At 37.7% G+C, this 13,862-nt stretch overlaps 1 protein-coding gene across 3 annotated transcripts in view; it reads right to left on the bottom strand.

Annotated features, from left to right (window-relative positions):
* The window catches only part of LOC120415578 (P protein), a 143,251-nt gene that overhangs the window by 116,441 nt on the left and 12,948 nt on the right, over positions 1-13,862 (bottom strand). For all 3 annotated transcript variants that reach the window (XM_039577161.2, XM_052709099.1, XM_039577163.1), the window contains one exon: positions 2,912-3,588. Coding sequence is in view for 1 of the 3 variants with exons in the window: in XM_039577163.1 (XP_039433097.1) it covers positions 2,912-2,921 (10 nt within the window). In the remaining 2 variants the exon portion in view is untranslated. Of the gene's footprint in view, positions 1-2,911; positions 3,589-13,862 lie in introns of those variants that run through there.

Below are 13,862 nucleotides of genomic sequence, written 5' to 3'. Positions count from 1 at the left end.
CTCTGTAATAAACTTAAACCTTGCTACTTTTTTTTCCATACAAAGCTGCATACATTTTGCAAGCTGGTTATAAAATTTAATTTTATTGATAAAGTGCACCGTTTTCAAGTTATGTACAGTTCAAATTGAAATGTTCCGAAAAATGTTAATTTTTTTTCAATTTAAAAAAAACTTCATGAAGGAAAAGCATCCCTGTAAAAAACATTTGGAAAAGCTGAGAAAAATCCGCCTTATGGCTTGTTTTGTGTAAGTGAGCTTTTTTCGTGTTTGTATTTTGTGTTGTTTTTATGAAAAAGAACGGACAATAATAGAAAACATTAATTAACATTGAGAATCGAATCAAAAGTTGCAGAAATATCACTAGTTCAAAAATGAGGACTAATTAGACAACACTAAGGAAAACTCATTTTTCACAAAATTCTAATGCTATTTATATGGTACAAAGTAAAAAAAATTAGAATTGAAGGGAATTTTCTGGTATTTTTTTTATTTAGCTGAAGTGTTTTTCTATCATGAAAATTTTTCAAAAAGAACAAAAGACTAAAAATTTGACCATTGCTAATTTTAATCACCTCTTCAATTTTTCTCAAAATATCAGAGGGCAATAAAAATAATTTTAAGCTGAAATTTAAATTTTCATTAAACAAAATAACTGGTAAACTATACAATGTTAAACGCATTTTCAATCAATTGATGAGTATTTGATCTTTATACAAATTTCAAAGTTTGGGACTACAGATCGGTACAAAAATTAAAAGCTTAAGAAAAATAAATATTTTTTTAAATCATGGTTTGTTTAGACTCAGAGTGTACAGTTGCCAAAGTTTCATAAAAATGAAAAAAATAATTAAAAATCTTGAAAAAAATGCTAAGTTCAGTCCTTTAGAATTCCAAATAAGTTCCCATATAATACTTTCATCACCATTTGATAAAAGGGTAATTCTCTACCAACTCACACGAAATCGGGAAAAGTTGCCCCGACCCCTCTTCGATTTGCGTGAAACTTTGTCCTAATGGATAACTTTTGTCCCTGATCACGAATCCGAGGTCCGTTTTTTGATATCTCGTGACGGAGAAGAAGCTCGATTTAATGGCGTACTCAGAATTCCGAAAAAACGTATTTTTCATCGAAAAAACACTAAAAAAGTTGTAAAAACTCTGCCATTTTCCGTTACATGACTGTACATTTTTTTGGCACAATTCATTTTTAGAGAAATTTAATGTACTTTTCGAATCTACATTGACCCACAGACAACAGACGTAGCAGCTAGAACAAAATAATTTGAAAATCGTGGCGGGTGATACACTATCGCCATCTCGTAGTCTATTGCCACTTGCAAGAATAAGCCTGAATGTAGACTGCATTGCACCACAGTTTTTGCAGGAGCCGTATTCTTATTCTCACCAACTTGATTCGATGATGCTATTTTTTTAATAAACTATTTTTTTGCTCTGAAATTAACTTAAAGTTATCCGAAGCAATACTGGGAATAAATACTTTCTACATTCAAAAACTATTTTTGATCTACACATCAATTTTCTCGAATAAAAGAGGCATGCAACTTTTGACGAGAATGAGAATACGCCCAACCACGTGCTTTTCAATTTTGTTGTTTACGTTCGGTAGCAGCGCGGGAAAGTTGTCAAATCTCCTCTGCGACGACAGCGCCACAAACGGCTTGCCATTCTCGATAAAACCGTTGCATGTTTTTACACAAGGTGGTGATCCAGCCAAAACGTCTGTTGTCTGTGATTGACCCAGAAGGGTAATTTTTTCATTCAGAACAAAAATTTTCATTTTAAAATTTCGTGTTTTTTCTAACTTTGCAGGGCTATTTTTTAGAGTGTAGAGCAGACAATTACAAAAAATATACACAAAGTACAATAAATTTCCTTTAAAATGACATGTTCCAAAAATTTTTACAGTCATGTAACGGAGTTTTTAAAACTTTTTTAGTGTTTTTTTCGATGAAAAATACGTTTTTTCGGAATTCTGAGTACGCCATTAAATCTAGCGTCTAAATTTGCATAAAAGTCTCTTTGACACCAAATTTGAAAACACCCCATTTTTCGCATGTTCAAAAATGGAAGGGGTCGTACTGCCCCTCCGTCACGAGATATCAAAAAACGGACCTCATATTCGTGATCAGGGACAAAAGTTACCCCTTAGGACAAAGTTTCACGCAAATCGAAGAGGGGTCGGGGCAACTGCTGTGTGAGTTGGCGGAGAATTACCCAAAATTTAATCAATTTCTTGAATGTGCAAATAAATTATCAAATCAATTTGTATGTGAATCAACTTGTGCCAAAAATTAATATATTATTATTTTTTTTATACATTTTCAGTGCAATATATTTGATTTTCAATGAGGATTTTTTTTAAAAATTATATAAATTGAATGAAAAGTGAACAGTTCTTTGCAATCAACAACCATTATACAAAGAAATTATGTTGGCTAGTTAACTTATATGTTTTTTGGTTTAAAGTACAATGTTAAATAAATGCTGAGAAATATTTGAACAACAATTTTAAGTTCCATTAATAACATCAACTTACAATTTAATGTACCTTCAGCAGACGGTACAAAAATATCATAATGTGTTTAGCTTCCATTAGGCAAGGTCAGTTTCGTTTCGTGCTTATCAACATATTTTTTTTTGTTATGTTTGACAAGATTATGTCAAAACGTAATGTGATGAAATTATTTGAAAAATGTTGGATGATCTCACAAATACTAGAAAGAAAGCCTAGATGTGTAAGTGATTCAAAGCAGTTTTCCTATAATACTTATTAGAATCTACTTTAGTTATCTTAGTTATATTAAGAAGGCAAAAAATCAACTTAACTTATTCTACTATTTTAGTCCTCATTAGCAACGTTCACCCCCTGTTTCTCCACCAAACCACTTACTTTTTAACATGATTGTATGCGCGCGGGATTAGAGTTTAGAGCAAGTTCACAATCGATCACACACCGCTGCTGTACAACTTTGTAATCCAATTAGTGGAACCATGTGCTCTCTCACTCTTTCTCTCTCGGGAACAACAACCCTTTGTCACACTAACACTCACATGAACTTTGGCTTTTAAGGCGCTTGGCGCGCACACGAGGCCCCTTCTGGAGCCAAAATAGACGATTGCTTTCTTCAAACTTTGCTTATTCTTCACTTTACATTTTTTTCTTCTATATTTTTAATAATTCAAGGCCAGGAATACCACTGCCAAAGAGCCCCCGACCATGCACTTGATTTTCTAAGCTCTTCTTTGATTTTTTTTCCAAACTTAATTAGCGACACTTTAACACATGCACTTCACAAACAAACGACCTCGTGACTTCTCCCTCGAATGAAACCACCTGCGATTCCGTGACACGACTATTCACGAGCGAAAAGGACTCCCGGGGTGGAATTCGTCGCCGTGTCCAAACCGATGCCGAAACGAGCGCGAACTAAGTCAACCCAGACGATGTGACGATCTTGGCTGAAGATGACGATCACCGTGTGTCCAGCAGCAGCCGAAGCAGTGACGATGATCCCTGTACGACGGTAGATTCGGGTCGCGGTCCTGCTCGTCGGCTATTTCTGAAATCTGAAATATAAATCAAAAAACGAAGGCAAAATATTAACGCTCGTTAATGCTTTTAATTGTGTGTGGCGCGTACCACAAACTTGTATGTGTGTGTGCAATTGGGTAGAGTAATGAGATGGAAATTTTGAGATGATTTCGGCGATGAGAGCAAACGGGTTAGTTTATATTGGTGCATCGGCTTTAGAACGACGCCGGGTTAAGATGATAATCGTAAATATTCGGTTCGTAAGCTAAGACGATGATGACGGTAGTGAAGTGGGTTTGGAATGAAGCCATGATAGTGTTTCAAATATTTTGTTAGAATTATTATATAAGCATAATAGACCCAGATACAAAATGACATTAAGTTTTGAAAAAATTAGAGATTAAATAACAAATTTGAAAGCCTAAGGTGAGATACAATCAATTAACTAAAACACAAAACATAATCCCAATAGCATACTACTAAGCTAAAGTATCAGAAAATTCTTTTGCAAGATATGGATTTGCGACTTCGAAAATTGATTTTCCGAATAAATAGTAAAATTTGGGTGCATTGGTGTCTTCAGAAGTAATGTTGCAAATGGTAAAGGGTCAACTTTTGGTATTATTGTAAATTAGGGTGCCAACTAGATGACTAGGGTTAATTTAAAAAAAAAACTAAATTTTCAATAATATTTTTCGCTTTTTGTTGTCTCCTAAAAAATATGTTAGGTTTGTCAATCCAACCAACTTTGTCGAAGACACCAAGAGTTACTCTTGCAATCTAAACCTTCTACGAGCAAATTTAGAGAAAGCATCTGAGCAAACTATCCATAATAATATTATTGAACGTTGCAATTCTGATTCAAGATTTAGAGATAAATTAGATGTTCAGGTAACTGTAAAAACAAACATATTTAGCCATTTCAGATAAATTGATGCAAATATATCTCGAAAAAAATCAGGCCATACCTAAGGCTACCAACTCTTGCTGAGTAAAAAATCGTACAGTCATCCCACATATTCGGAACGGTTTCCAGATCGGCCAATGTTCAAAAAATCATAGCAAATCGAAAATTGAACTTAATGATTCGCTTTTACCTTCATTTGAAAGCTTTTCTTGCGATCTTTCGAATGCTGTATCGAACATCAGCAAATTTTAACTTTTATATGAAGATTTTGAAGAATTACTTTGACCCTTGAAATCCACAAATTCGGAACACTTTTTTCTTACGAGTGTAAACAAACTTTGGACCTCTCCAGGAGTACATATTTATTACCAAATAATGACTTCACTCACTGAAACCAATAAAACTCAAGCTTAGTGATGTTTTATACATGGTTTGATAACATTTTGTGAAAATATCAGTTAAATTCAGGTGTTCCACAATTGTGGGAGGCACAATAACATCCCACAATTATGGAACAGGCCATTTGGAGGCAGTGTTTTGCTGCTCTGGACAAAATAGTCTTGGAATGAAGTTTTTTGTTCAAAAAGTACTACTTTTACTATTGAAATAGCAAGATAATGTCCAAATGAAGGTTATAGTAAGTTCGACAGAAAAGCTACTTTTGGCATGCTATTGACAAATTATCATAAAAGTGTTCCGAACATGTGGGTGTTGTTTTTTTATTGAAAAGGTTCTATAACATGTGAAACACAATATTTTATAGGACTTTAAAAAAACTCTAGATTTGTTAATTCAAATGTCCAAATAGTTTCACAAGTTTTAGAAAGCCTTTGGAAATGGATAAATATATTTAGTAAGGAATTTCTAAAAGAACAGGAGCGGCCGTGGCTGACTGGTTACGGTGTTCGCTTTGTAAGCGAATGGTTCTGGGTTCGATGCCCATCTGCTCCCAACGAGAAAGTTTAGAACACAGAAATTTGAAATGATGAATATGAACGAAAAATCAAAGTCGCTCGAAGCGGGGTTCGATCCTCCGTCCTTTGGATTGGTAAGCAAAAATGCTAACCACTAGGCCATGACGACTTGGTGAGCTTGGACTGGAATTAGGAATACTGTTACAAAGAGCGAGTTGTGGCGCTATAACCACGGCAAATAGTGTCCAGGGCATTCGTGGAAATACAATGTCCCGTCCCAGAGGGCCCCGGAGTACCAAACCTTCTTAGCATGGTGCTTCCAACGAATACAGTCAAAATCTCGGAGCGTATGGTGGTGTGTCCCCACGCTTCTTCCTCCCCTGTCGATTCAGAATTGTGTTGTTGTTCGAACACTCAGTGCTCAAACTCAACCCAATTACGAGTCATCTCTGCGATACGGCTTTACGCAGTAGGCCTGGCCGCTTTAACGCTTGTGATGTTTCAATGCATTTCTAATGCAATGGCGCACTACAAACGTTAATAAATGACAAGAAGAGTGCTAGGCGTCATCTAACCTAAGGCACTCTCCAGGATCCTTTCGAAAGATTGGCTGCGCTAGGGTCTGATTAGATTAGATTAGATTAGTAAGGAATTTCTAAAAGAACAATTCTGGATTTTTTTTAAAGTCTAGAGGTTTTACTTGGACTCGGCAATCAAAAATAAGTTCAATTATTTGAAGGGAAATTTTCCCAAGGCCTTCGTACAATTGAGTCTGGACTGTATTAGTATAACCAACATTTTAATGGTTTTTAATAATTTTAGAACATATTTTTTGGAAAGTTTTTATTGGCTCGCCTAGTAGTCTCCCTTGGTACAGAACTACAAAAAAGTTCACCGAACAAATCGTTGATTTCGTGCTAACTTGTCGCACGTGCCAGGCCTGCAAAATGTTTCCAACCCAGCGTACACATGAAGCAAACTAAAATGTCAGTTTACTGCTAGCATGTGACTGTAAGCCTACTGTGTCCGTTCAACCCAGTGTTGGTATTATCGAGCTCTCGCGAGAAAATTTTCTCTCTCTCGAGTTCTCGCCGCGAGTCTCGAGCTGCCGAGAGAAACTCACCAATTGCCCGTGCTCTCCTCCGCTCGCGAACGGGCTTTCTCGCGAGCCAGAATTGCCCGTTCGCGAGAAGTTGAACGTTTTAGAAACGAACAAAAAAACAACACAGCGATTGAAGTTACACCTCTATACCATCGCCTGGTTTGTATTCATAAGCCTGATAAACAAATTGCTAGCTTGGGGCAAACGGCTAGCACGAGGCGCTCGCGAGCGCTCGCGGCGAGAGCGAGAACGCGAACGAAAATGCGAGCGCGAGCGAGAAGAGAAATGTACTACAAGTTCTCTCCCTCGTTCGCGAGCGAGAAATGCTTTCCTTCTTCTCGCTCGAATTCCAACAATGGTTCAACCACTGCTGCCTGACTCGTGCCGGTCGGCTGCTGGAGAATGAGAGACGTGAAAAAATGAGCTACACTCACTCAATTCATGCCGTATGACTGATTCGTAAAATTCCTCTAAACACTATTTTGACTATTTTTAAACAATTTTTTTTTTTTTTTTTATTATTATTATAGAGACTTTACACCATTGTGCATTCATCTCTTCAAGGTGGATAGTGAAAGAGGAAATATTACAGAGTTTAAAATCACTTCAATAATTATTACCATGCCTTTTTTCTAACGATTTCTCTCTATGTTTCAAATATTTAGCAGAATATTTAAAGAATGAATTATCAAGTTCTTCAAGTTTATCTTCGTCCTCTTCTTCCAGGGATTTAGAAGTTATCTCACAACACTTTTTCTTATAATATTTTGCTTTTATGACATCTTCATCTTCTTCATCTGTTTCTTCTGCAGCCATCTCTCTTCGTTTTTTTGTTAGTTCTTCTTCCGCGTCCAAATATGCCTGTAAGCGATTTCGGCGGCGGGTGTGCTTAGAAAGCACGGTCTCGAATCCATCGTTGTCTTCTTCGTCGATTTCACTTGTTTCCATTGCATTTTGTTCTGGTTTACTATTGTTGCTTTTACTGCTGCTGCTGCTTGGCTCGGGTTCAATCGGTTGTGTACTGCTTTTTTGGTTAACCTTTTTACTCGAATCCGCACATTTTTTGTTCTTTGCTTTGAGTTTGCAAAGCGATTTTTTGCCTACAATCGTCACTGCTGCAGCAGCATTGTTTACAGTGATTAATTTCGGCGTTGGCTGTTTCAGCAACATCCGCAGGGTCCGAACTCCATTTGGGATCCCTGGGAAGAAGTTAATCCAGCGGTCGTTGGTGATGGTCAAAACTTCGCCGTATTTACTCATCACTTTGACTACGTCATCATTGCTTATGCCTAGAGGTAGGTCAAGCACACGAACTTCCGTAGCGTTGTTGTCCAGGTAAATCGGGATTTTGCAACCCTGATATACCAGAGGTTTGTCGATGATGGACGAGGCCATTGCTGAGTCGGCGAACTGCAACACGGCTATTTTTCTTCTATTGCATAATTGCAATGCTCGCAAGTTTTCTTGGTTTACTTGAAGGTCTGCGAGAAATTTTTTTACAAGCTTTGGGCTTGGTTGGTTTTGGAGTTGACAAAAGTCCAGAACCACACTGTTTTTGTCTACGGTGCACATTTTAAAAAAAGCGGCGACGCGCACACAAACTGCGGACTGGCGTTGAGAATGCGACTTGTAAGGTCGGCGGTTACTTTGCAACTGATTTTTTTTTTTTTTTTTAAACAATTGAATGGTTCTAGACTGTGAAAAACACTCAAAACAACCATAACTTATATTAGAGCGTCCAATTTCCCGGGGTTACAGAATTCCCGGGAAACGGGAAATTTTCAACAAATTTCCCGGGAAATCCCGGGAATTCCCGGGAAATTTCAAATTTATCGAAAATTGTTCTTCAACAAAATTGTATAAAATATCAATTTAATGATCATAATTCGAGAAAATATATACATTTTCTAAATTTATAGGCTTCCAATTCGTACAACAGTGTTGCAAAAAAAAAAATCATTTTATTTTTGTGCAGTATTATTTTTCTAATCACAGTGTTTGGACAGCGAGTGAAATCAATCCATGCTTCAAAACCATAAATTTGCAATTAATTATGGAGTTGTGAACAGTTTGAGAGAACATGATAAAGAATAATATTGAGATGACGTTGAAATGAAAAAAAATTATGAAGAAAATATGGATTTGTTGACAAATCTTTTTGTCCATAACAAATCTTACGCATTGAATTCACCTTAAAACTGCCTTTTCACTAAAAATATTTCTTTTATGAAATCACAAGTCAAAGTTTTTAAATATTTGGAGCTAGATTTTTAAATATGTTTGCATTTTTTGTACACCTTCTATACAATACGAAGTAGTTTTATAATGATCAGCTTAAAAATGACTTCGGCTAAAAGAATTTTCAAAGCAATAAAAGTTTCATATTAATTTCGCTTACGCTCTGTTAGTGTAAATTCTTTATATTAAACTGTAAACACATTTTAACAAATTAACCAAATTCTTCTTTCACAACCCTCTCTGAAACATCAAATGATATTTTTTTCAATTTTCATTCAATTTGGCCATGGTAAACATAATCGTGAAAAAAAACTTAATTTTGATCTTGGCAAAAAGAGGTACCATATTTTCAGATGATATAACAACAATTTTCGTTTAAAAAACTAACCAGAATTATAATAGTTAATTTTCATTCCAAAATATCGTAATTTGTGTTACTTTACGAATAAACAAGATCCCAGTTGTAAAAGCTTCAGAAAACAAGTCAGAAACTAATATAATCTGAAATATTCCATGACGTGAATTTTTAGACGAACTGATAAGTTATAAGAACATGAAATTGAATTAAATAAAATAAAATTGAGTGTTTTCATTTTTTTTTTGTACATTAAAAAAAAATGTGCCAAGAAGTTAGGAAAATGTAAACTTCCGCTTGAATTTCGGGAATTCCCGGGAAATTTACAAATTTCCCGGGAAACGGGAAATATTTTTTTTCGGGAAATCCCGGGAATTCCCGGGATTTTTTTTCCCGGGACGGGAAATTGGACGCTCTAATTTCCACGCATAAATACCAACTTTTTATGTAAAAACTTGTTTCTTTATGTGTGTGCGTGCAACGTCGAATGAGCGTTGGTCGACTACTGCCTCGTATTGCAGCTGCTCAGTGAGCTAGGGCACTCACGACTGAGTCGGGTTTGTTTATGTCACGGTTTTATGGGTCAGTGAATGGATCTGAAAAATTCGTGTATGCGTCGCCGATTTTCGCGTCATGACCCCTGACATTTTCAGCTCTGGCACGTGCATTTTGGGTTAAATTGAGTTAAGTACGCTATTTTGTGCAGCTCACAATACCTCAACTTATGACCTACACAGCTCCCAAAAATTAGATTTCAATCATGAGATATTCAATCAAAAAATCAAATCAAATTATTCGCTCTACAGCATTGCCTTGGCGTTCTCGATTGCGAGATTCCTACTCGAAACTAGGTGTCCGAAGGCTTGATTGTTGAGGCAATTGCAAACCTCTTTTTACACCTTAGTTTCCATCCACCCCGGGATTCGAACTGACGACCTTTGGATTGTGAGTCCAACTGTCTACCAGCGACTCCACCGAGGCAGGACCCAGGGAGACGACTCCTACACCTGCACTGAGCTACACCACGGTCTCGGCATTTCAATATTCAATATAAACCGAAAAAAACCGTGTATTTGTCGTGATATATTGACAGACCTTGAAAATTGATGTAAATGCTACAAAAGGCAAAGGGATTTCCAATCAGAACGCATTTGACACAAGTGATAGCTTGACCACCGTAAACATTTGGGACTCCAGCAACCAAATTCAAACAAACTTCAGGACAATGCACATAATGGTCAACCAAACAAAACGAGTTTGTTATTGTTTACGTGTGCTCTCTTTTTTATTTATTTTGTTAATCAAATTCTGCATACCAGTCGAAGAAGCAATCGAAGTTTTTATTTATTCATGGTCAAACATAACAACGCGTTTTTTCGCGTAATGTCAAAAAGCGACGTGCGACAAGTCAGCACGACAGTGTCGAAATGCACAAATCTGGAGTAACATTTGAAAAGGGCGCATAAGCATTTTGACAGCTGGAAGTATTTGGAAAATTCCGAATCAACTAGTAACTATTTAACAAAACCCGCAGTGTTGAGAAGTAGCTGGGGAAGCCAGCTATTCCTTAACGCTTCGAGTTTTGTGAAAAAATTAAAGATAACTTGAATATTAGCAAAACAGTTTAAACTGTCAGAATGCTTTGCTGCCCTTTTCTCGTGTTGCTCCAGAAATATATTTTACACAGTCAACATCTACTTTTGGGCCTGCTTCTGAATGATCAAACTGGATTGCCCTGAAAAATTGTTTTCAATTTATTGTTATTTTTTGTTTTTGTTGTTTGTTTGTTGCATTTTTTACATAGAACTTATACAAAATTTGTGTCATTCCATGTCAACTGAGTATACTTTTGGACTCAACCTTCACCAATTTAGACCAAACTTTGAGGGAACGTTCATCGACGATGGTCCAATCGTTACCAAACTTGGGATTTCTATTAACTATCGATAGATAAACGTTCTCTCCAAGTGTGGTCCAAATCGGCGAAGGTCGAGTCCAAAAGTGTACCCAGTTGACTTGGAATGACCCATTTCTAAAAAATGTTTGGAATTTCAAATGAATAAGAAAAACTACTTAGAAAGCTCATTTAGTTCACATTTAACGTAAACCAGTTGCTGCCAGACTCATGATTTTCCACCCCGTGCTTTGAAAACTCCGTACAAAGACGTTTCTGTCCAGACACAAAAAGAAAATCATCCCGGCGCGACTAATGAAACGAAATCCAACCCGCTCGCCAGGATGGCGCTGGAACCGATCCAAAAACTATATACCGGGGAGGCCAGCTCGGCCACTGTGGCTGGCTGGTGGGTAAATATTTTCACTTTTATTTACGTAGAAACGCATTGGTTTTCCCAACGAGTGGCGGGGGTTGTGACGTACGAGCGCCACAAAGCAAAGCTGCTGACTGATGATTTCGGCGAGGAGGTGCGACGAGATGAGATTTGATGTTTATTCGGTGATATTAATGAGTATGTTACGCAACACTTGGGTTTTTGGATATCATCAGCTAAATAAATCGAGAGGGATCTTTGAATGTTGACTTTATTGATGATTTTTTCTGGAGCTAAAGTCACCAAGGTTCGTAGAGAACTTCTCCAGTTCTAACACCTTTATCTTCCGTGATGGTCAGTTTCTTCAAATACTTCCAATTGGAAGTGTTCTTTGCAATTTTAGAAATCGAATCATTACTCTCGATGGTAATTATTTCACAAAATTCTAGAAGTTTGCAATATTTCAAGCATGCTGCAATCACATCCATGTGGCAACGATGAATTTTCAAAGTTTTGATTTTCTGCAACTGTTTGAACATTCCGTTCCAATCAAGTGAAGGTCTTATAGCATCTATGATTTTGAGCTGACGAATGGATTCCAAATTTTGAGTCATAAATGTATCGAGTGGTTTGTCACAAAGGCGAACCTCCAGCGAGGTCAGCTTCTCACAACCATGAAGAACCACCGATTCACTTCCCGAAGATTCTTCAAGACTTAAAGAGTTTTCCTTGAACAGAATCTTTGCACGCTGCAACTTTGGCGCGAATATGTTAAATTGTGAAGAATTTTGGTTCAGCATCCTTGAGTAATAGGCACAAACTTGAGGCTCCTCCCAGTGCAGAACCTGAAGCTCTTCCAAGTGTAGATCATAGAACGCCGTTGAGCTGTCTCGAGGATCGATGGGTTGAAACGGCAGGAAGGAAACGTGAAGTTCCGACAACTTTCGAAAAACATCCTCAAACGTTTCGTAGCACTCAACCAGTTTGCTCGACGATCCCACCTTGATGTACCACTTGCTCAGCTGGAACTTCCCCCTAAAAGCATCTATCAACTCGTAAACCTTCTCCATATCGCTGGTTGATCTATCTTCCACCAAGTAAACCACCGCCGAGTTGTACTTCCGGACGGAATTGACCATCAATGCTCGATCTACGCCCGGGTGGAGTCGAACGGCAACGTTGCGCTTCGGGATCAATGTTCCAACGAGGACGTTCCACGCTCGGCAGACGAGGGCCTGCTGCAACAAATCTCGGACAGGTAGAAAGTTCAGGACGTGCTGTCGCATCTCCAGCGGTAGACGGTCGAAGTCCATGGCTGCTGAGGTGGTGTGCTGAGGCTGGTGGTTCAAACATGACTGTTTGAAGTGAACGGTAATTTTTGGGATGGAGGTAGATTGGGAGAGAGGCAATTACCTACCTGTGAAGAAGATAGTTCAAACCAGAAATATTGAAATCGTTCTGATATCTGTGAACCTATTGTACAGTTTCTTTTAAAACTTTGAGTCGACTGTTGGAGTTGCCATTATTATTGTATCGAAGAACTTTTGCCTGAACTACCATTCAATTGCATACTGACTGCTTCAGACAAGACTTCAAAGCTTTCTTAAATAATCAAAATGAATTTATTTTATAAAAGCTACGAGTAAAACGTGAAAAATTGACTGATTGGTCAAAGTTAAACAAATGTTACGCTTAACGATTTTTTTTATTAATTATTTCTTAAATTTTTAACCATACATCAACTCCTGATTATTCCGACAAAGTTGTATTAAATTTCCATAATTATCCCAAAATCACTAAATGCCATAATCATTACGACTATTCATCACGAGCACACGTGTGACAAATGCATCGTCATTTCTCCCTCAAACCCAATAGTTCAGTATATTTTTGGTCCTTCCTTATAGTATCGTGGCGCTGCTTGTCACGTCGAGTTCAAGGCTTCGGTAACAGCTGCTGCTGGCGCTCGTCAATGAATCTACAGCACAGGTAACACAGGTCTGACGTAAGCCACGCGCAGAGTAGCGCAAAAGGAGTGAATCCTTACAAAAGGCACGTGGTCACTGCTCCAGAGACCTTTCAAAGAGGGAAGGAAGAAATCACGGGCAACCGAAGGCCGTGGCACATGTTTTCAATATGAATGTGTGTTTTCAAAGGATCTGGAAGGAAGGAAATGTCACATGTCAAACCAGTCAGGGTCGCAAAAGTGTAAGGTTGTAAGGCAATAGCGATTTGAAAGTTGAAACAAGAATTTCATGTCCTTTAATCAACCTTCTCAGTTTGACTCTACAACGGAAACGTGTTCCAGATGCATAAGTTAGAGTGGGTGCCTGACAGGCTGTAGATTTGAAAAAGGGAAATCAAAGCTCCCAAAAAGAACATGTTCACCAGCCCCAAGCACTGCTTGCTAACGATAACCGGACGAAAAAAAAGGGGTTCCTGGAGTCGGCCAAGGAATGCTTAAATATTACATTCCTGCCTGGTGTACTGGAAACGAACATATGGCGTCACAGCAGAATTCTC

This window comes from Culex pipiens, chromosome 2 (genome assembly GCF_016801865.2).
Source record: "Culex pipiens pallens isolate TS chromosome 2, TS_CPP_V2, whole genome shotgun sequence".
NCBI lineage: Eukaryota > Metazoa > Arthropoda > Insecta > Diptera > Culicidae > Culex > Culex pipiens.
Note: the sequence above shows the minus strand (reverse complement) of the source record. Positions and strands in the feature narration are given on the sequence as shown.